The 24,131-nt window shown below is 40.9% G+C and overlaps 1 protein-coding gene and 1 long non-coding RNA gene across 8 annotated transcripts in view; one reads left to right on the top strand and one right to left on the bottom strand.

Annotated features, from left to right (window-relative positions):
• The first annotated feature begins 1,285 nt into the window (after window positions 1-1,285).
• LOC117869278 lies at window positions 1,286-11,775 on the top strand. Of its 2 annotated transcripts, none has more exons than XR_004643798.1 (3): window positions 1,286-1,408; window positions 1,812-1,922; window positions 11,231-11,775. It is a non-coding gene; the product is annotated as an uncharacterized LOC117869278 (long non-coding RNA). The 2 variants fall into 2 exon arrangements; XR_004643799.1 differs by lacking the exon at window positions 11,231-11,775 and adding an exon at window positions 6,080-6,774.
• SCML2 (Scm polycomb group protein like 2) overlaps window positions 6,905-24,131 on the bottom strand; it is a 119,675-nt gene continuing 102,448 nt past the window's right edge. For 3 of the 6 annotated variants that reach the window (XM_034755921.1, XM_034755913.1, XM_034755929.1), the window contains 4 exons: window positions 21,650-21,763; window positions 14,345-14,626; window positions 13,423-13,586; window positions 6,905-9,199 (listed from right to left, as the gene is read on the bottom strand). In XM_034755921.1, the coding sequence (XP_034611812.1) occupies window positions 9,074-9,199; window positions 13,423-13,586; window positions 14,345-14,626; window positions 21,650-21,763 (686 nt within the window). In that variant the 3' untranslated portion in view covers window positions 6,905-9,073. The remainder of the gene's footprint in view (window positions 9,200-13,422; window positions 13,587-14,344; window positions 14,627-21,649; window positions 21,764-24,131) is intronic. The other 3 variants (XM_034755954.1, XM_034755946.1, XM_034755939.1) reach the window with 2 other exon arrangements.

The raw sequence follows: 24,131 nt of genomic DNA, 5'->3' as shown, positions 1-24,131 counted from the left end.
GGAGTTAGGGCAGAGAAGGGGCGGAGTTGAGGCGGGATAAGGGGTGGGGAAATGGGCGGGGCCAGGGCCCGCGAAGGGTCCTCTTTTTTTTATTTGTTAGATATGGTAACCCTAGCACAAGGGTCGGTGTGTTGCTGTTGCTTCAGGCACCACCCCCAGCAGCTCCCATTGGCCGGGAACGGGGAACCACGGCTAATGGGAGCTGCTGAGGGCAGTGCCTGAAACAAGAGCAATACACAGGTTATGGCTGCTTCCTGGAACGGAGCGGCGGCAGGGCCCTGCCCCCGGTTCGCGTTGGGCCGGAGCCGCTCTAGGTAAACACTGGGGAAGGGGGGGGGGGGGAGCGCCACGAGGAGCTTGCGGGCTGCAGAAAATAACCCCGCGGGTCACGTGTTTGAGACCCCTGCTATAGCTGAAGGCTTTTGAAAATCCCATCCTTGGGCACCTGAAACACAGAAACAATTTCCCAGAGGTACTGAGTATGTGCTGCTCCTATTGATGTTAGGGAAGGTTGCAGGTGATCAGCTGTTCTGAAAAATTATGCTGCTGCTATGCAGGAGCCCTAGGGCAGATATAGAAGCCTAACTTTAGGCACCCGAAAGTTGGAAAATTTTGGCCTTGCATTTTTGAATGCTCATCTGAAAATAACTCCTGTTTAGCCACAAGACTGGTCCAGCAGGGGCAGCATTAGTGCAAGCTTCCTCCAGTGCCTTGCCCACATGCCTGAGCCTCTAGAGCTAGGTGACCAGATGTCCTGATTTTATAGGGACAGTGCCGATAGTTGGGGCTTTTTCTTATATAGGCTTCTATTATCCCCCTCCCCCATCCCGATTTTTCACACTTGCTGTCTGGTCACCCTATCTAGAACTGAAAGGGCAGTGCAGTGTTTATACAGTCCTTGCCCTCACTTCTGAGACAGCAAACATAGGTGCTTCTTGGGACCAGTTGTCAAAATGATTATGTGCATTTTTTTCTGCCATTGTAGCTAGAAAAGAAAAAAATGGTGGAAGTGGGTATGTGCAAGCTTTCAGCTATACCATTTTTTTCTTTTCAGCTCAAAGGATGTGCTATTCCTTCCCTTTTTGTGCTGAATTTCTCCTCCCCCACACCCGTCTTTGATAATGTTGAGTTAGGAGGCAGAGAGATTCATTTACATGCAGGGATGAAAAGCTTCATGCCAGCTTTTGACCAGATGGTGGCAGTATACAGCCTTCCATACAAGCACTGAAAACTGCAGTAGCAGGAGCTACGCTATTGCAGTAAAACCTACCATGTGCCTCAAAGGACAAACTTTTGCTTAAACTTTGACTCAGTGCAGGATTTCTTATCTAGTGCAGTTGTGGAGTTGCAGAGCAGTAGGGTCCCGGGGTTTACAAATGTACTTCAGAAAGAGATGCGACAATTACAGGTCAGACTAATAAATCAACTGTCACCAGTATGGATGATCCAGATAATACAGGGAATTGGAATTTATGGGTGGTAGGACTGCTGGAAAAATAATTAATGTGTGTGATGGAATACCTAAAGTATTTTTAGGACTTTCTCCACCTATAAGCACCATAATGGCCATCTACACTTCCTGGGAAAAACTCATTATTTGATTATATTAAAATGATTTTTTTTTTTTTACTTTTTAAAATTGGAGAATCTCTAAGTCTCCCAAAATATGATACATATTTTGTGGCCATTTTACAGATGGGTTATCTGAGGTAGGTGGACAATTAAATAATTTGACCAAGGACTACTAAATGCTATAAAGATTAGACTAAAGTATCAGACTAAATATCCATGCATGATCCTTATTACAACAGAAACACCTACAGTGAAGGAACCAGATGTGCTCGACTGTGTGAAAGCCTGCTTTACAGGGTTGGAAGACTACAATCAAGTCTGTTGAAGAAGAGGAGACCATTCCACTGCAGGTATTCATTTAAAATCCTAGTGTCCTTAATGCTGCATAGCCCTTAAGCAGTTCAAATTGTTATTTTTTCATTCACCAGCTAAATTATGTTCCCTTCACTAAGAACTATGAAAGCTGGATGGGATGACCTTGGAAATTTATCTTAAGGAGCCTTTTAACTTTTTTAACTTATGTCTTCCTTATTGTTTAGTGCTTTAAACATAGTTGAAATGTAGATACCTGGTTTAGTTTATTAGGACAGGTCCACATATGCTTCAGTTACGGCTATGCTGCAGTATCTTATGCTAAAACTACGCAGGCGGTAGGGCAATCAGACTTACAGAGAAAATGAAAAATAAAATACCTCTTCCACAACATCAACCTTTATCTTTTTAATATAATGAACTTTAATCCCTTGACAGATTAATGAAAATGGACAGACAGAGCCGAACATTTATTTAGACAGGTATAGATGTAGAGAGAGTCCTTCCAGATACGGCAGTTCATCCTATACATGGTTACAAGCCAAGCAATTCTTTGCATACTTAAGCCTTTCATGGCATGCAAAATTCCAGTGGCTTATTCTGAAGAGTGTTTTACTTTTTCCCAAGACCATTACCTTTCCAGTCGGTTGCCAGCATCATGTTTAACAATTACTTTCTCCAGTGGCCTTAGGAAAGTAAGATACTTATTCTACCATTCCCATTTCTTAGTATAGTTGTCCTTTCATAAGTTTCCTAAAAATATTTTAGATTGGATATGGACATGACAATCAAGCAGATTTGAGGTGAGTTTTCAATAGCATAAGGCAAGCAAAACCAGCCAGTGCAAATTCAGAAGCAAAGAATAATAGCGGCTCCCAGACAATGGGCCATGGAGCAGTTGCTGAAAGTCCCAAGAGAGCTGGGGGCGGGGGGAAGACGACACATGGTGCTGTCTCTGCTCCTTGTTGCTGGCTGTTAAGTTGTAGTATCCCCGCAAAACACCCACAGAGCTACTGGGAAAACTCTCCTCTGCCATGAAGCCTACAAAAACCTTGACAAAGTTTAGGCTGTTGGTCAGCATGGTAGGCAGTAGTCACGGCACAGCACTGTATCACTGTTTACTTATATTCACCTGTTTACGTCCATCTTTTGGTCTCCTGACTTACACTTCAAGTGTAATCCCCTTGGGGAAGGGACCATCTTTTTGTTCTGTGTTCGTACAGTGCGTAGCATGAGGTCCTGGTCTATAACGAGGGCCCCGAGGTGCTACAGTAATATAAATAAGAAGTTAAAATTAGGGCTGTCGTTTAATCGCAGTTAACTCACGCGATTAACTAAAAAAATTAATCATGTTTTTTGCAGTTTTAATCACACTGTTAAACAATAGAATACCAATTGAAATTTATTAAATATTTTGGATATTTTTCTACATTTTCATATATATTGTATTATGTATAGTAATTGAAATCAAAGTGTATATTATTTTTATTACAAATATTTGCACTGTAAAAATGATAAACTAAAGAAATAGTATTTCAATTCACTTCATACAAGTACTGTAGTGTAATCCCTTTATTGTGAAAGTGCAACTTACAAATGTAGATTTTTTTTACATAACTGCACTCAAAAACAAAACAATGTAAAACTTCAGAGCCTACAAGTCCACTAAGTCCTACTTCTTGTTCAGCCAATCACTACGACAAACAAGTTTGTTTACATTTACAGGAGATAATGCTGCCCTCTTCTTATTTACAATGTCACCTGAAAGTGAAAACAGGTATTTGCATGGCACTTCTGTAGCCAGTATTGGAAGGTATTTACATGCCAGATATGCTAAACATTCGTATGCCCCTTCATGCTTTGGCCACCATTCCAGAGGTCATGCTTCCATGCTGATGACACTTGTTAAAAAAATATTGCGTTAATTAAATTTGTGATTGAACTCCTTGGGGGAGAATTGTATGTCCCCTGCTCTGTTTTACCTGCCTTCTGCCATATATTTCATGTTATAGCAGTCTTGGATGATGACCCAGCACATGTTGTTCATTTTAAGAACACTGTAGCTGCAGATTTCACAAAACGCAAAGAAGGTACCAATGTGAGATTTCTAAGGATAGCTACAGCACTTGACCCAAGGTTTAAGAATCTGACGTGCCTTCCAAAATCTGAGAAGGACAAGGTGTGGAGCATGCTTCCAGAAGTCTTAAAAGAGCAACACTCCAATACAGAAACTACAGAACACAAACCACCAAAAAAGAAAATCAACCTTCTGCTGGTAGCATTGGACTCAGATAATGAAAATGAACATACGTCGGTCCGCACTGCTTCGGATTGTTATCGAGCAGAACCCGTCATGAGCATGAATGCATGTCCCCTGGAATGGTGGTTGAAGCATGAAGGGACATATCAATCTTTAGCACATCTGGCACATAAAAATCTTGTGAGCCTGATATTGTCATGAGAACACCTGTTCTCACTTGTGGGTAACACTGTAAACCAGAAACGGGTAACATTATCTCCTGCAAATGTAAACAAACTTGTTTGTCTGAGCGATTGGCTGAACAAGAAGTAGGACTGAGTGGACTTGCAGCCTCTAAAATTTTACATTGTTTAATTTTAGAATGCAGGGTTTGTTTTTTTTTACATAATTCTACATTTTTAAGTTCAACTTTCATGATAAAGAGATTGCACAACACTTGTATTAGGTGAATTGAAAAATACTATTTCTTTTGTTATTTACAGTGCAAATATTTGTAATAAAATAAATATAAAGTGAGCACTGTCCACTTTGTATTCTGTGTTGTAATTGAAATCAATATATTTGAAAATGTAGAAAACATCCAAAAATATTTAAATAAATGGTATTCTATTATTAACAGTGCAATTAATAGTGATTAATTTTTTAATCACTTGACAGCCCTAGTTAAAACTACATTGAATGCTTTCCTTAAATTACTTATCCATGTACAAAATGTCTATAGTTAGCACAAGGATGTTATTTGATTATGCAAAGTGGGTTGGGTGGGAGAACGTGAATGAGAAAAACTATTTGGATGCAGTCCACCCTATGAAAGCATTTAAGAACCCCTGCTAATACATTCAACCAAGGCATCCACACCCAAAAGAAAGAACACACAAATAATCCCCCGCTAAATGGGCTAACATCCGTAGTTTCTTACTCAAGCCTCCATCATACCTTTGCAGGAATAACCCAGATAAAATAATTCCAGTAATCCTATGTAAGATTAGGAATCACATTAAGGAGCCTTCAGGCATGAATTTTGAATCCCACCAATCTCAGCTCCAGCAAGATTAGCATGGCTTCCAGGGAGCTTTTGTTTATAAATAATTGGGGGGGAGCAGTGTTTTTTAATGCCATGAGCATTCAAGGTGATATTCCTGAGCAAATAGCTCCTTCTCCCAAGAGTAAATAATGAAGTGCCCTTACTAAAAACAACCCTCCTCCCCCCCATATTCATTCAGATCACAGTTTATAGAATGTGCTGTGGCATTTTGGTCTATTTCAGCAAAGTACTGTAATAGTTTACAGGTATTTGTAATGAATGTGTTACAGTTGTAACCATGTCAATCACAATGATTGGTGAGCCTTGTCTTAGCCTTCGTTTCTGTTACACCACATCATTATTCTGCTATGAGAGTTTCAAGACTAGTTAGAGATGCTATTGTAAAAAAAAAATTAAAAAATCAATCCCTAAACTTAATGTCAAGGGGTTAATTTTTAATTTTAGGTTAAATAAATATTTACAGAGTCCTATATAAAACTTATATTGCTGCCTTATAACAGCAAGAGGAGCTAGAAAAGAAAGAATTATAGAAATGATCAGCCGCAAAACCGTGCTAGCAGCAGAGAACACATTCCATGTACACTCTTCCTTTTTGCATGTAATCAATATATTTTTGAGAGGCTGAATTTGAACCACCTCTTGATTATTTTAGCTGGATCCCAACTTCTGTAGTGTTCCTGTCCACGAGTTGCTTTGAAGTTACTATTCACTTGATTAAGTTACTTCTAAATTGCAAGCTGATTGTTCAGCGCTGGCATCAGAACAATAGACTTCTGTGTAACAGCATTACTGTGTAACGGTAATAAAAGCTGAAGTACATTAATTTGTAATTGAGGTCGATGTTAGTTGATATTAAAACATTTGACTTAAATACTTCGGTCTTTGCTTAGACACAGGACACAAGTATGGGCAGCGTGTACTGGAAGAACAATGAGCCAGATTCAGAGGTGATGAACACCCACAATTTCAACAGAAGCCCTTGGGAGCACTGGGGATCAAACTGAGCCCCACCAGAATACATACCAAACGCAAACCTTCTGAATTTAATAGATCCCTGTGGAAACCACAGCCACAACCAAATCCATGTCCAGTCACTTGAAACTCAAAGGCTAGAATCTGGTTTAATTTATGTATGCAGTCTGTCTGTATGTTTTTTAACTGCATTTTTAAGCATGACCCAGATTCCAGATATATTTATACATAAGATGAAACACAAGTATAAATCCAAAGGATTCGTATAAAATGCACTTAGTGTACCAGTTATGAACCAGATTTTATCAAGGCAGCCACTAAACTGAAAGGAAAATATTCTACTCTACACATCTCACCATTCAAGATTTTGAAAAGACAAAAAAATGTAAGTAGTGCCTGATCATACAAGAGGTTCGTAGGGGTCTCCTGTCCCTTTCAAATTAATGGATATTTGTGTGGAAATTTTGTGAATCATATGAGCAGCAAGATACTGTATACATCACAAATATTTCAAAAACACAGATCCATCTAAGTTCCTATATATTAGTTGCTTTTGATAAGCAGATGTTGCAAGGTTATATTCCTGTAATAAAAAAAACTTTACATCAGAAGTTTACATGAACTGCCAAGTTCTGCAAAATGCTAGGTAATAATGCAAACTATGATGTCTGCACAAATTTTAGTTGAAGCAGGAGTATATATATGTCAAACAAAATGGACAATTACAACCCTGAACATTTTTTTAATTATTTTAGATAAGTACACCCAGTTGAAAATAAACAATTAAAAATATATTCTGTTACACCCCTTGGATCTCATGCTATAATACAATGTGAAACTCTAGTACTATGACATTCTAGCATTTCATGTGCACGTATGTGCACACAACCTTTGTACAAATATTTATACCGCAGCAATGGAGTGTATCAAAAAGAGGCTACAACTTCATTGTTCTATATGGATGTAGAAAACAGAAACATCTTAATTTTATTTATACCAACTATTTGGACAATGCAATAATATAGTTTCAGACCAAATTACTTCCAATGCAATTTTATGAGTGTTATTTCTCACATTAAAAAGTCAGCATAATGCTTAACATATTGATGAAGTGTGGCATAAGCAATATATAACAAATATACTACATATTTCTCCATCATTGTTTTGCCCTTTTCTAGATATAAAGCAGGCATGTGTGTGCTGTCCATCTAAACACACATGTAGACAAAGGATATGTAAAGTAAACCAACCACATAACCCTTAGTGTTAAATGTTTTGTGATAGCAGAACAAAACAATCCTCAAAGACAAATGAACTTCTAAATTAAAATTGTGTTGCAGTTATTTAAATGACTACTTGGAAATCTGAGAACTACAAAATATGATTTTGCAGGATTTCTGCTAAAACCTGAGGAATATTAAACTAGCAATAAGCAAGGCATTTTCAAACAAGAAATTTGTAAAAAATACACATTTTTTACTAGAAGCTTTCATATATAAAAAGACAATAAGAAATATAATAAAACCTATCCATTTAGGACTACATCTTCCCTAGTAAATAGTTCTTTATTCTCACTTGCACTACATACAGTACATTCGATTTCCTACACAGAAAATGTACATTTCTTGTCCCTGATGTATATTTTATTGGCAGTGATAGCAAGCTGTTTTATTATCAACACTCACTTCTGTAGCTTATATTAACAGCACCAAGTTTTATGCAAAACAAGAGTATTAGTATGAGTACCACTTCTTCATGACAAGTGAAATATTTAAATTAAAGAAGTAAAAAAAACAAGAAACATCAGAACCAAAATGCGTATTTCCAGAAACCATACCAGAATAAATGGCTCAGAGCTAAGTAATGAGTAACTGGGAGTTTTGCATAGTACAGGGCACACTCCTGTATGAATCCACCCATCCATTGATTGTTCCTTACCCCCCACGAATGGAAAGCAAAGTGGACAGGTGCTAATCAATATAGAAGTACACAAAAAATTTACTGGTAAAAAAAAAATTGAAATGTACAGTTTCTCATTATCTCTGTCACAGTGCAAAGTATATTTTAAACACATTTTAAAAAACTGAATACATCTGTACAGTATATATGTATGTACCACACTCGCACACACATATATATACACATAAGCATGAATACAAATATCCATGCCAAGTTCAGCAAAAAGACGGAATGTTTAAAATGTGGGTCTTCTGTTCCATAGAAATTTGGAAGTCTGTTCACCCCAGAACAGTTGGCTGTTTAAAATGGCCAAGAAAATGCTCCCCTGCATAAATTGACAACATACTGTACATTTGTCCTCAAAATTCACCAGAGAACTGATAACCACACTTTATAAAAGCTTATATTTGTATTAAAAACACACAAATCAAACAATTCATATGGCTATTCCCTTTATGGAAATCTGTATAGTATAATTTAGATGAATATTACTTTTCTGGAGCACCAGATAAAGAGTATTCACTAAAGAGATGAAGTCTACTGTTGCTTCTTTAAAATTTTCTTTATAATGTAAAGTTTTACAGCCACCCCTGTAAAAGTTATCAAACACCTGATGCTGTTTTTTTTCCTTTGGGATTAAGCTGTTTTGATTCTGAATGTGAATGTGTCAGTTGAAGTCTGTAGCAGAGAATGGATTTCTCAGCACTGTGTGTGAAGTTAGTACTCATGAAAGCATTGTGTTTTTTAAAAAACACACAACAGCAATTGACTTTTTGTGTGACGTTTCTAAAACATTTTAGAGTACTAGAATGTAACAGTCCTTTTCACTTGAGAGGAAACTTTGCAAACTGAAGATGGTTTATGATGACAAAATATTCTTAAATAAAGAACATGTCTGTGAACCTGAGAGTTTAAGTCTGATATGAATACGTACATTACTGTGTCTCCACTGGCTAGTACTTTCCTTGTTTAAGTCTCTCAATATGGTAGCATAGCTTTAATGCTGGCCCCAACTTCAGTCCCATATATTTCATTATCATATCGCTCCTTAGTAACAGTAGTGCCTTTCCGTCAATTTCCTACGGAAGGAATAAATACAACATACAACTGCTTTAACAGGTTACATGGTAAAATTAAAAAGTACATTGTATTAGTTTATACCATAGTAAAACTTTATGTAGAGTATATAAAACAGTAATTTACTATAATTTAATAACTCTGATGGCTATTAAAACCAAACTGATTTTTATTTAAATATTTATTTTAGTGTTTTCTAAGGCACCTTTTGGTAGGTACTTTAGAGAATGCAAAAGTCAATAATAAAAAGAATTGGACAAAACCAGATACTGTAACCAAAACAAAGGTAACTGGCCCAAGAGGAAAATCCGGAAAGGAAGAGCTGCTAAAGAAGGGAGGCCTCTCTAGTCAAAGATGAAATGACCCAAACACTGAGGCCTTGCACTGAACCTTGAAAACAGCTGTAGAGAGACTCTGGCATGCATGCAAACACCCACACCCACAGAGGAAGGGAGTTATACATCATCTAGGTCTGTGACACAAGACAGATTGTCCAGCCTAAACCAGATGGAATGTTAGGATCAAGAGCAAGGACAACTGAACAGATTTCTACTGCCTTGAAAGAAGCTGTTGAAGTTGGACAGGCCTATTAAAAGCTCTACATAGTATTGGCAATTCAGCAAATATTTCCCTAAAATTGCATACTGAAACCACTTTTTAAAAAAAAATTGAATAGGCTGAAAAATACGATGAAATTTGATCCCTATTCTAAAAATGTCCAGAAAAACCAAGAAGGGGAGGTGGTTTGGGTTTTTTACATCTATATCTATCTATATTTCAGTATCTTGACGTTTCCTTTGGACCTAGCTTCCTCCAAACTTAAATGAATGTTTGTTATGAACTGGTGCAGAGTGAATGCAAAATGTTACCATTTTACACCCATTTTGCCCAGGTGTAAAGGAATACACAAGGCAATAGAGACTCTGGCTCGTTGGGTCCACAATTAAAAAAAAAGCCAGACACTTCTTGGTGGGGACACTGCCATTTTGAGATGACAGTAGTTCTCTGTTAGGCAGCCCATCATGTAACCCACACAGTGAAAGGAAAATGGGGCAGAATGAAAGGACTATACAGGGACCGACATGCACAGTTAGAGCTACTAACTTTTGACCTTCCTTAATATCTCATCTAGCTAGTTCTAGTGAAGATTTTCACCATCTTGGCTAGATCAGACCAGGTAAATGCTTTTCATTATTGTTTTTAACCTTTCTTGTCTCTCCTAATAAAACTGTGATGTCTAAATGCAACCAAACTTTGCATTTGACTGTTAATATTAAGGATCAGCTATCCTGGGTGAGAAGTGGAATACAGATAGGGACCGTAAATCTCAAAGAGACTCCAGTTGCAAGTGATTGGACTTTGTCAGTGCCCACAGATCCCGGGGTTTGGTAGGAGCCGGGAATGATGGTACCAACAGAACACAGTCTGGTACTGATGGAGCCCAAAGTTTATGGGCTTTGTTGTTGTGCTTCTGGCACTTAGTATGCCCTAACTCCTCATGAGCCGAGCTAGTAAGCTTGCTTAAAGCAGAGTCAGACTTCTCTGAAGTGGATTTTGGGAAGCCTCGGTTTCATGCTTATGAGAGTGCTTCCTGACAAGACCCCACCATGGGCTGTCCCACACCAGAGTCAGACTTTGCAGTAGGAGGCACACTCCTTGCTGAGTCAGGCCAATGTGCGGGTGCATTCCCCGTCCTGGATCTGATTGGGGTCTCATGGACTTCTCCATGAGGTATTTGTGGAGACTAAGTTCCCACCCTTTTTGGGTATGGCTGGGAAATGATCAGCAAGTACTGCACCTTGCCGCCATGTTAGCTTCCCCAAGGCAGTGCAGGCAGCACTGGTGGTCAATGCTGATCAAGAAGGATCATAGGCAGGAAGCACACAGTTTGAAGCCTGGAGTCCTGGACATAGTCCAGTCTTTGAACGGGGTCCCGGGGAGAGGGTCTCCCCAGGAGACTAATCTAATGCTAAACAGTAAAAACTATTAAAACTGTCAAACTATTTGCAAACTAGATGATTCTTATTTTGTAGGCCGAAGACAAAGCTGCAGACCCTAAAGGTTCTGACCCAAACCGTGCGGCAGTGAGAAGGAACTGGAGAGGCGTTTGGTCTACCCTGCCCTTTATTCCCTCGGTTGGAGACATGAGGTGAGCCAGGGCGCATGTGCAGACCAGCAGACATTACTTTCAAATTCTCCAGCTCTGGGCACATGAGTAACCCACAGTGGAACAGAATAGGGACCATCACTCAAAGAAGACGCTACAGTTACTATCTCTAGAAATACCGTGGATGGAAGTCCTTGTGGCCCTCAGATGATGGGGCACCAGGGAACACCGTACTCATTGTATAGTTAGTAAGGCCTGGTCTAGACTTAAAAATTAGGCTGACAAAGCTATGGCCCTCAAGGAGTGTGAACAATTCATACCCTTAAGCTAGGGTGACTTCCCATACCAAACTGGGCAGGACAGATCAGGAATGCAGAGTTCAAGTCCTGGTCTTGGGGGAAATGACTCCAGGACAGCATTTGTCCCAGATTCCCTGTGGTGCTGCTCCACACCTGCCTAAGGCTCAGGAAAAGCGCCAGCCTCTTTCCGGTGGGAAGGCCCATGTGGACCTTGACCCCCCTCACCACGAGCCCACGTCCTCTGCTTCTTTTCTCCCCCAAGGTCCTGCCCCTGGCCAGGCCAGAAGCTGGAGACAGGCAGGAGTAAGAGCTGCCCAGGGAGCCCACACCTATCACCTGCCCTGGGCGGGTGGCCGGGGTGCCTGACAGCAGCCCCTAGCCCAAGGGCGGGCAAACTTTTTGGCCTGAGGGCCACATTGGGTTTCGGAAATTGTATGGAGGGCTGGTTAGGGGAGGTTGTGCCTCCCCATACAGCCAGGTGTGGCCCGGCCCCCCCCCCCCCCCAACCCCCCCCCCCCCCCCAACCAGGCTCTTGCCCCATCCACACACCCCTGCTTCCTGTCCCCTGACAGCCCCCCAACCCCGATCCAACCCGCTGATCCTTCCTGACTGCCCCCCTGAGACCTCTGCCCCCATTCAACCCCTGTTCCCTGCCCTCTGACCGCCCTGATTCCTATCCACACCCCCGCCCCCGACCACCACCCCAAACTCCCCTGCCTTCTATCTAACCCCCTCTGCTCCCTGCCCCCTTACTGTGCTGCCTAGGCACCGGTGGCTGGCGGCGCTACAGCCACGCCACCCAGCTAGAGCCAGCCATGCCACCGCGCAGCACAGAGCACCGGGTCAGGCCGGGCTCTGCAGCTGTGCTGCCCCAGGAGCTTGCAGCCCCGGCGCCCAGAGCATTGCGCTGCCGGTGGGGCGAGCTGAGACAGCAGGGGAGGAGGAACGGCAGGGGGGTGGCCGGGGCTTGCCTCCCGGGCCAGTAGCACAGGGGCCAGGCAGGAGGGTCCCGCCGGTCCGATGTGGCCCATGGGCTGTAGTTTGCCCACTTCTGCCCCAGCCTGTGTCCCTGCCCCCTGGGGCATGCTGCCCAGGGCAGGTGGAGGGTCTGGGGCTCCCCACAGCAGCCCGGGCTCCCTGGGTGGCTCTTACTACTGACCAGCTCTGGCTTTTGGCCTGGCCAGGGGCAGGGCCTCGGTGGGGAGAGGAGCAGAGTGTGGAAGCTTGGGGGGAAAGTAGGAGAAGGGTGCTGGGCCTTGGGGAGGAAGAGGAGGAGCAGGGGGCAGGGCAGGCCCACGGAGGGGAGTGGGGCTCCTGCATATGTCCTGCTTTTGCCTTTTGAGCGCCATAGCTGTGCGGACCTAACCCCTGGTGTAGACGCAGATAGACTGATAGAAGAATGTTTCCGTCGAACTTGCTACCATCACTGCGGAAGGTGGAATTCCTACAGCAATGGCCAAACCCATTCTCTCACTGCAGGAAGCATCTACACTACTGCACTACGGCAGCATAGCTATGGCAACGTAGCTGTACCACAGGCGCAGAAGTAGTGTAAACATGGCCTAAGCAACAGCTGTTTAGAGCAGTCTAACAAATTCACTGCATAGAGCAAGTAAATGGGGGGTAAGAGTTCCCAGGCTTAGCAAAGCTTGAAGACGCTTTCTAGAGAAAAAAAATCATCTCTCATGAATTTATATGTGGGTGGCATCTGCCCACCTTTCATTGCAAATGCAATAATAGCAGGGAAACTCACAAAAACTTCCTGCGCAGATCAGTAATGTGCTCAAGTCTAGCAGAATAGAAACAGAAAATATCATACGTGTCTCCTGAAGAGTTCTGCATGAGGTGCTAATGCCTGAGGATCAGCGTCTTTCACAAATCGCATGACTTCATCTATTGACCAGGTAGAAGGATCCTGATTTGGTACTCGTGAGGGTTCCCTTTTTAGTGCACTGAGATCAGGACCTGTTGTAGAACTTGCGGCTTAAATGTAAAACATTGGCAAAGGGAGAAATATTGTAAGTGTCCATGTTGTAAAAACACATCCTTGCAGACTCAAGTGAATGGAAAAATACAACATTGTTAGTGTCCTGTATTAGTAGCAGTCCTCTCTCTTCTACCAGTGTATCAACCTGGCTAAGATCAATCAAATTCTTTTACAATTTATTAAAATGAAAAATATTTGATTTCCTTTCTAAAAAGTCATCGAGATGTTCTATTTGGGCCACAGCATGAATTTGCATTCAGATGACTTCTACAACTGCAGATACACACAAGTGTTAGCACTATGGATCAATTTGAGACATTTGGTTCCTAGCTCCCAGGACACCAGCAGCTGGGAATGCTATGCAGGAATGCAGTGCTCCCTGAGGGAAGGGAACCCCTCACTGCAAATTTCAGTGACCCTTTGGCCAACTTGGCTGCAGTACCTGAGAAGCTGAAGAAGGAGCTGTAACCAGCACTGCCCAGCCAGGCAGGCTGCAGGGTCTTTGATAGCTAGCAGAGTAAAAAATCATATGCAGGATTTCTCTGCCTTGTACAGAATTACAGTTAACAAGCTTAAACTCTGTATTCTGAAATCATGTTAGATGGTCTGACATGTTTGGCAAAGTCTGACTCCTTATGTGAAGTCTTGGATGTCAAAATACTTTGCTTCATAATTCATAACCCACTGACTTTGCAGACTGCTAAAAAGTAGGTTAGCAAAGCACATATTTTAAAAGGTTAAGTGTATGCCATACCTTCAATCCTCCTCTGCATTCGATTCCTATTGACTTCATAGTAACTGCTGTTCCCAGCAGAGCTTGATGACAGCCTGTGTAAGATTGGGGCTGAGTTTGAAGCAGCAGTCACCGGTTGAAGGGAATTCCTGTAATATGCTGCACTCCCTGAGATACGGTATTCATTGGAATTTCGGCAGGTTGGGCTTGAAGGATTTACTGAATTGAGTGCAGAATCCATAGAGTCCTCAGAAAATCGGTGTTCTTTGGGAGTGCCATTTTCTTCAGTTGGCAATGTTTCTGCTACATAATATAAGTAATACAAATACTGATCTGTTCAACATGTTAGATTTTTGTAACCTTGTTATTTAATTCCATGCTATTTATTTTTAACACTAACTACAATTTTTAAGCCTGTCAACAAGCTCCCCATAAAGGAAGCACCAAATACAAGTAGCACCATTCTCCTTCTCTTATTAAGTAAAAGTAGTCAGTAGGAAGTTCCTAAAATACATTTAAAGTTACATCTGTAAAAAACCTGATTATTGTAGAGTTTGATGAGAGCTTGAAGGTTACTTTGGATCATATAAAACGTATGAATTTTCAATACTTCATTTCACTATCATTTCATTCTATACAAAACAAAACTATATTATCAACAAAGGGGGAGAGTTGATTCTCTAAGAATTATCTGAAGGTAATATCAATATATTTGCAGTTATAGGCATAGACATCATCATCAAGGAAGCATATGCACGGTTTAAACATTTTTTCTAAAGCGCAGCCATTAAGCCTGTGTTATGTTTATCCTGTAAGAGATTTTTAATATGAATAAAAGATAAACCTACTGTGTAATATTTAATTTGCCTAGTCTAAACAATACAGAGAACCATCAACTTCTAATTAGAAACAAGTGTGCAATTGTGTATCTATAGATCATACTATCTTCAGATACAGTGGCCCTCTTTATGAAGTCAACAGATTGCAAACAGTTGCCACAATTATTTCCTGTATTGAGGAAAATCCTGGTATTTCAGATACTGCTGTGCTGATTATTAAGAAATACTGACCACTGTACTCCACTTACACGCAGGCAACTCTTCTCTGGATATGAAAATATAAATGAAACAAATCAATTAAATACATTCTGGCTTAAGAAAGAGGTAACAACTCTTTGATAAAACTTGAAAAGGGAAGTGTTTATCAGCTAATCTCTAGTCTTTAAAACATATTCTCAAACTCCACTTGGATGCTTCACAGGACTGAGTGCAGAGCGTAGCCATACTGCTTTTGAGTTAGCTAAAGGTTGTTGCTATACAGCAATATAACAAAGTCCTTCCACCTGCCCATAGGGCCTGAGTGTTTGGTCTGTTTCAGGTTTTTTTAAATCATGACTGTTGAAGACTAATAATATATTCCGATTAAAGTATGGCCCGGATCGGTCAATATGCTATTAGAAAGAAAAGAAATTAGTTGGCAAGAAATGGTTCCATTTTTTAGCAATAATCTCTCTCTGCTCACGTTAGACAAACATCTAGCACTGAGAAAGAAAAAAGAAGGGGAGTAATGATGAATAAAATTAAGAAAAACTTTCCACTTCAAAGAAAACTATGTTGAGATCCCAGCATAGAGTATCCACCTGCCAAAAGCGAGCAAGAAAATATATATTACACTTGCTCATGAAAATGCAAATGCTAAACCCATCCTGCCACCCTACAAATGTTTTCAGTACATGTGTACATCATATATATCCATGATGCAGTCTTTACTCTTTTGGATAAAGACTGATAACTACTGTGAAATACGCTTCTAAAATGCATGCTCTTTACTCTTCTAGCAATTGTAGCTTTCATTTATTTCCTGCAAGACACCAAGATCTGGAATTAAAACGATGGTAAAAGAACCGTTTTCCTGAAAACTTGTGATGTTTTCACATGTGGCTTTAGAGGTCTACCATATGCAGATGCACTCTTTGTCGAAACTTGGTTTAGAAGTATTCTTGAGATCTGGAAGCACTGGGTTTATTTTAGCAGTGATTATTTATAATCCTGAAGGAAAATAAGAAATAAGAAATTCTCTCTATGGTTTTAAGCAATTAATTAATAAATCCTTCTTGCTGATATAACCCAATTGCTAAATGAAGAAAGAAGGGTTTCAAGGGCTGTGTATTTGGTTACCCCTGCTTAGAACACCAATTTTCTGTCACAAATATTAAGTAAGACTGGTTCAGGCCTTAAAAGCTTAGACTTTCCAGAACTGGACTAAAAGGAAAACTATCACTGTGCAAGAGATTAAAAAGTCTGCTAGACATGCATCTATATCAAAAGGTGAAAACATCCTCCTCTTGGCTACTCAGGCCCGCATATAATATATCCCTACCCCTTTAAGTTTTCCAATTTAAAACATCACTGAACTGAAAACCAATAGTAACCACACTCTACACAAAAGTTCAGAGAGTCTTCAAGATGTGTAGTCAATGATTAGCAATAAAAAAAAAAAATCAGAGGACTTGATAAAAATAGGAGAAGCTAGAAAATGAGACATCATTGCTGGAAGTTTCAGTCTGGGAAGTAAAAAAAAAAGGGGGGGATCACAAATGAATATATAAATGCTGAATAGAAGAGTTTGAGAATCAACTGTAGATATAAATCTCAGGATATTTGGTTTGTAGAATAAATTAACTGGAGGGGATATACTGCAATAGGGATTAATGTTTGGAACCCTTTGGTTTAACCAGCATACAACTTCTAATGCCTTAGAAAGGGTCCATTTTATTGCAAGGAAGCAGAGGACCCTGTTAGGAAAAAAATAAAATGTATTTTTTTACTCAAGACACTAAGAAAGCAGAAAGACTGTCACAGTGGATAATGTTACACGAGACTCATATTTTACTTATCCAGATTATGCAGCCTTATCTCTGAAGTCAGAGACCTTGGAGATAATGGTGGTGTCTGAGATGAAGACTTCTTTAAGACATCTTCATGAAATTCTGTGACAGATGAGATTTTTTTCTTTTCAAGATATTAGGGATTTGAACCTCTCCTGAAATAGGCCTTGGATTCACATATGCAAGGTAGGAAATTCATAGAAGTCAGAATTTAAGGCCTGAAGTGCTACCAGATCATCTAGTCTGACATCCTGTGTATCACAGGCCACCAATGCTACCCAGCACCCACACACTAAACCCAGCAACCAAAATTAGTCCAAAGTATTGCAGCCTACAGGAGACTAAACTATTATGTGCCGGAGGGAGAGGTAGGAGGTGCACCAACGCCCCCGCAATGGCAGGGAATGGATTAAGAGAGCTATAACCAGATGATCCTGGCACGCTGCACAGGAAGGCAAGCCCCCAACCTCCTCCCTTCTCCTCCCCCCCCACAAGATCAATGCCAATCTGACCTGGGGAAAATTCATTCCTGACCCCACATATGGCAATCCGTTAGACTCTGAGTATGCAAGCAAGAATTAGCGAGCCCAGCACCTGAGAGAGAGAGAAAGAATGCTCCGTACCATCCTAGCGCACCAACCCACCCCATCCCGAGTCCCATCTCCAGCTATGGCCATCTCTGATGCTTCCGAGGAAGGAGACAAAACAATCCAGAGTACACTGGGGCAAAAAAATCTCTTCCTGACCCCTGCAGGTGACCATCTGAAACACTGAAGCATGAGATTATAGGGATATAAGACAAACTGGTAATAGCCTGTGGGGACATCTGAAACATTTGTATAAACAGGCATTCAGATAAACAGAAGTGTTATTTTGAGCTGGATTCCTGCTGCAGGCTGGAAGGCAGTAAAGGTCTGCGTACAGGTGGGAAGCGGGGAGCTGAAGAGTCACGCAGGGACACTGTTTTGCCCGACTGGCTGCTGTTGTTACCCTTCCTGGTTATGAGCCAAGGAAAGGCGACACCGTGTCAGATCTTCTCCCTACACCCACCTGCCCTATGGCTGTCCCAGGGCCCAGGCTGCCTTCTCTGGGCAGTGACTGGACATGGCCCGAGTGGTGATTGTGATGTTGGCAAGATCCCCGCCCTGCTGGTCACTGGGAAGGGCCGTGTCCAACACTGTGGGGCTGTGTGATGGGAGGAGTGCAGACTAGTGATACCCTTGTGGATAGGGCGGGTTACATGGACTGCACTTTGAACTGGACACAGTGTTGCAGCCATTCAACCACGTGAATCAGAAACATTGCTCTAAATTAGCTTTCTCCATCCTTGCACTTCCCTAATAGGTGGATGCTGTTCGCAGAAGGGAATTTCTTTAAGCAGAAGGCTATCACTGCCATATTCTGTTATTGTGGATGTACTCCTTGTGCTCTGTAGGGCTGCCTGGGAGACACACGATGGATTCAGATCATTAGAATTTTCAGATAAAGGGCATTTGGAGGACTACGAGTACACTGAATTTCCCTTATCTAAAAGAATCAGTTATCTTCTCAAAGGAGAAAATCAGATTAGTCTGGCATGACCTACTTTTGGTAAACCGTGTCACATTACTTCCCCTTTACCTCTATTAATTTAATTATTCTTTCCTTCACAATTTTTTCTAAAGCGTTGCATACAACTGAGGTCAAACTAACAGGTCTAAAATTGCCCAGATCCCTTCACTTCCCCCCACCCCCTTTTAAACATTAGCTATTTTCCAGTCATATGGTACTATCCCTAAATAGATAGATCTATTAAAAATCCTTGCTACTGGGCTAGCAATATCATGTGCCAGTTCTTTTAGCATTCTGGGATGGACGTTATCCAGTCCCTCCTGATTTGAGTACATTAAGCTGTTCAAGTTTTTCTTCCACCTCAGACGTCGTCGTTTCCATACACTTATTTTTATCAGCCATACTGCCTTCATGATCCTTATTATCATCCTGACTGAAAACCAAGGCAAAGTTTCATTTTGTTTTTGGGCCATATCTAGATTATCTTTAATCTTCTCCCCATGAACACTCCATAGGAGCCCAACCTCATCCATCCCTATCCACTTTTAATTTATATAACTAAAAAACCTCTGGTTATTTATTTTAATTTTCTGAGCAAGGGCTAATTAAGCTAGACCTAGCAATTCTCACTTTATTCCTACATTTTTATTCTCCAAGATATAGCTGTCTATGCTAATCGATCCCCTTTCCCATTCCCTTTAGGATCTCTGCTTATTCCTAATAACCTTTTTGGGGTGGTTTCTCATCCAGTTGGTCTGGAGGCTTTCTGTACAAGTTTTTGTATATTTGTTTAAAGAAATTCCAGGCCTCCACTACTTTTAGATCCTTGAACTCATCAGTCCAGTTGATATCATTAACTATATTTCCTTATTTCCCAAAATCTGCCTTTTTGAAATAAACTGTAGTTGATGACCTGGCTTTGATTATCCCTCCATTTAATTTAAACTGAATCAACTCCTGATCACTCAATTCCAGGTTGATATAACCAGCTCAGAATAATCCTCTTTAAATCAAGATCCCCCTGTTCAACCAGCAGGGCTGTCACTTTTCAGTGAATCTGGGATGCTGTAATGGCCTGACTTGAAGGAGACCTTGTCTAACCAGCAGTCATTTGGTCTGAGATCTGAGTGAGTTTTGGTATTGGCCATTCTGATATTTTGGCCATTCTGATATTTTGAAATCTGAAATAAACTATGGAGAGAAGGCACAGACATGAGGTTTTCTTAAATCTTGTTGGAAGTTCTATTTCCAAATCCTTGGTGTTTGGAGCAGGCTATTGACAAACGAGGAAAGTGGCCTTATGGTTCAGCGGTATCAGAGACCTATGTCTTAGCCTGAAGATCTTCACAAAAATTTGAAAAATCTTTTAGATCCTCTGGGAATTTGGAGCAGAAGTCAAAGGTTCTTCTTAATACAGTATTTAGAGTAATGTAGTTGGCTACAGTAGTTAGCCACTTAGGTTGCATCTTTTTTCCATTATCCTCCATGACTGCAAAGAGGAAACTGTCATCTAACAGAACAGATAGCAAAAACCTGCAGAAATATCCCTGAGCAGATTACAAAGAAAAAGTGTTGCTAAAAGAAGATCCTTTCCAACAGATATTCTTGGTCTTTCTTGCTAACCAGCCTGTGAGTGAGAGATCTGAAATTACCTCCCAATTTTCAGTAGAGGACACTGCCTTAAAAGGCTGAGTGGGAGACATACAATGCTGGAGAATATTTTGCCTCATAAAAACCTTATTGAACACTTATCAAAATGTTTGAAGACACCACAAATTCTGATCCTTAAATATGGCAACACATTTATTTTCCCTACAGATTTTTTTTTGGAAATCCAGGCAACCATACTTTATAATAAATGAACTACTGGTTCCTAAAACTTCCTTGTACTATATAGTTATTAGACCTGTATATTGAATAGGGATAGGAAAGTGATCAAGCTTATTTTGAGTGCACAGGATTCCTTACTGGATACTGCAGCTAACTGGCCTACATCTGAATCATACATTTTGGTTTGCTCCAGTTTGAGCAACCCTATTTTAGTACAGCTACGTGTGCTATATTTATTCATGGACATACCCAGACTCCTCTAAGTCCATTAGAAATGTCTGACTCAATTCCACAGATTTATTGTATGTATAAAATAGTATCTCCTTTTTATATCGATTCTAAATTTGCTACCAATTTCTATGTCCCCTGCTTCTGCTGTTATTAGACTAGAAAAAGAATGACTGATCTGTCTTAAATAAGCCTAGCATTTATCCTCATCTCCTCGTGCTCTCTAAATATAGTAAAATGGCTCCATCTGCAGAGGAGCAGAAATCTCACTGAAGCTAGTGGGAGCTGCAGGAACTCAGAACCTCTCAAATGTCAGGTCACAAATCTCTAATTGACTCTCATAATCAACCCTTGCAAATCTCCTGCCATCCTCACTGTCCTTTTCTGAACTCAAGTTAGGCTACCAACAAATAGTGCAATACTCTAGCAGTGCAGAGAGTATGTGTATTTTACATAGTCATTATAGTAGTTTATTTTCTATCCCATTTTAATGGGATGTAGCATCCTACTGGCTTTTTAGTAAGCTGTTGCACATTAAGCAGTCGGCTTCATTCATCAACGGTCTGCAGTGAATCTTTAAACCCTTTCCCAAAAAAGAGCTAGTTGCATTAGAGGTCAAAGCTCCCAAAGCTACATTAGTTCTCCCAAAGTGCAATATTTGTGCCCATTCACCAATAATTTTACACACACACACACACTGTGACTATGCATTCTGTCAACTGCTGATGGCTAAGGCTAGGCAAAATTAGTTGTACTTGTTTCTCTTTTCTTTGAAATACTATGAACACAAATAACCCTCCCACAAAATGCAACAAATACACTTAAGTTACCTTCAGATGGGTGAGCGTCAGGTCTGGGGAGTTTAGGGGAGAGAGGGACAGTGTAGGGTGGAGAATCCTGAGAATATCGTTTAGTACTTCTGTTTTCTGATATTTCCTCTTTTGCTGTCAATAGAAGAAGTTACAGTCTTTCATTTCAGAACTAATAAAATTGTTGGGGGAAAGAGGAAAGATACAAAAATGAGGTGAATGTGTGCTGTATTCACACACTAGATTTTAATTCTGCTCCCTATATTGTGTGTCTTGTAATGACTGTAGCACAACTCAGACAGTACTAACTTATATCATTTTGAAACATTACCCACAAGTCTTCAGTGACAATATCTTTCACTATTAGCTTAACCTTATCAGGCAGGCTCAGTTATCACCACACAAACTTTCAGGGCTAAAATATAGTTGGGTTAGACAGTTATCACCCAAGTTGCCTTGAGCTGGCTTCACCCTGAAGAGAGTTCAAAATATAGAGCTTTTGGTTTGACAGACAAGATAAGGGACGCTTAATGGCATATTGCATCTATTTTTCCACCTTATTAACCAAACTTACAAAATTACAGTCAGATTACAGCTTGTTTTAACTAGCAGCTCCATTGAAGGAAAAAACACCACTGACTTCCAAAGGAGTACACAGGTACACAGCAGCTTCTATACAGCCATCCAAGTTTCTCCCCTAATAAGAATCTTCTGAGACTGCAGCCAGATCAAATGTTTGCAGTTATGAGCTAGTGGCTAGAGCATTGGACTGTGAGACTCAGGAGACTTGGGTTCTATTCCCAACTCTGTCACTGACCTGCTGGGTGACCTAGGGTAAGTCACTTTTCCCATCTGTAAAATGGGGATAATGTTACTGACCTCCTTTGTAAAGCGCTTTGAGACCCACTGTTGTTATTATTATTATACATCATATAGATGGCAGCAATATTTCTGCTAGAAATATTTAACCAAAAATCAAGAGCTATAGGAATAGGGTAAAAACAGTTACTAACCTTTCTGTAACTCTTGTTCTTTGAGATGTGTTGTTCATATCCATTCCAAGTTAGGTGTGCATGCGCCGCATGCACTGTTGCCGGAGATATTTCCCTCAGTGGTATCTGTCAGGCCGGTTCTAGCACCCTCTGGGGCGGCGTGTTCATGGGCCGGTATAAGGGGTCTGGCCAGCCCTGCATCCTCTCAGTTCCTTCTTGCCAGCTAACTCCAACAGAGGAGCAAGAGGGTGGGTTGTGGAATGGACATGAGCAACACATATTGACGAAAAACAGTTATGGAAAGGTTAGTAACTGTTTTTTCTTTTCTTCAAGTGCTTGCTCATGTTCATTCCATGTTAAGTGAATCCAAAGCAGAACCCAAGGAAGTGGGGTCAGAATTCACGGACATGTGGATCACGACACTGCTCTTCCAAACTTGGTATCATGTCTAATCTGCTGGGTGATAGCATAGTGGGAGGAGAAGGTATGGAGATGACCAGGTCGCTGCTCTGCAGATGTCTTGGACTGGGACCTGGCCAGAAACGCTGCTGATGAAGCCTGAGCTCTCATCAAATGAGATTTCAAGACGGCAGGAGGTGGGATGCCCATCTGCTCATAGCACATACAAATGCAGAAAATGATCCAGGATGAAATTCTCTGAGCAGAAACTGGTAGGCCTTTCATACTGTCTGCTACTGCCACAAAGATCTGCATGGATTTATGGAATGGCTTGGTCCTCTGAATGTAGAAGGCCACGGCGCACCTAACATCCAGTGTGTGGAGATGCTTGCTCACCAGCCTGGGCTTGCTGTAGGAGGCAGAGGATTTGAAGCCTGGGGACTAGGGCATGCCTGGCCCTATGGGCAGAGGATGCCCCTCTACGCTAAATATGGGCTGGGGGGGGGATCTAACCATATACACTAATAGTAAAATAAATAAATGAAGGTAACTAAACATGTGAAAAAAAAAAAAAAAAAAGAAGGGAATAACAGAACTGCTGATTGAATGCCCTGTTGCGGCAAAATCATTTGTTCCAGTGACCATCACTGGCGTTAAGAAGGAACTGAGAGGATGCGGGGCCGACCAGGCCCCTTGTATCAGCACATGAGCACACGGCACCAGAGGGTGCTAGAGCTGGCCCGATGGATACAATTGAGGAAAAGAATTTATGGCAACTGTGCATGTGGTGTGCGCAAACCTTAAGTGGAATGGACATGAGCAAGCACAAGAAGAACAACATTACCTTGGCCTCTTAGTCTATTTTTCTCTTCCTTTTTGGTTGCCTGTGTACAATCATTAGGGCAGTTGATTAATCGCAATTAACTCACGCGATTAACTACAAAAAATTAATTGCGATTAAAAAAATTAATCGCGATTAATTGCACTGTTAAACAACAGAATACCAATTGAAATTTATTAAATATTTTGGATGTTTTTCTACATTTTCAAATATATTGATTTCAATTACAACACAGAATAAAAAGTGTACAGTGCTCATTTCATATTATTAT

This window comes from Trachemys scripta, chromosome 1 (assembly GCF_013100865.1).
Source record: "Trachemys scripta elegans isolate TJP31775 chromosome 1, CAS_Tse_1.0, whole genome shotgun sequence".
NCBI classification, from domain to species: domain Eukaryota; kingdom Metazoa; phylum Chordata; order Testudines; family Emydidae; genus Trachemys; species Trachemys scripta.
This window is presented reverse-complemented; position numbering and strand designations above follow the sequence as displayed.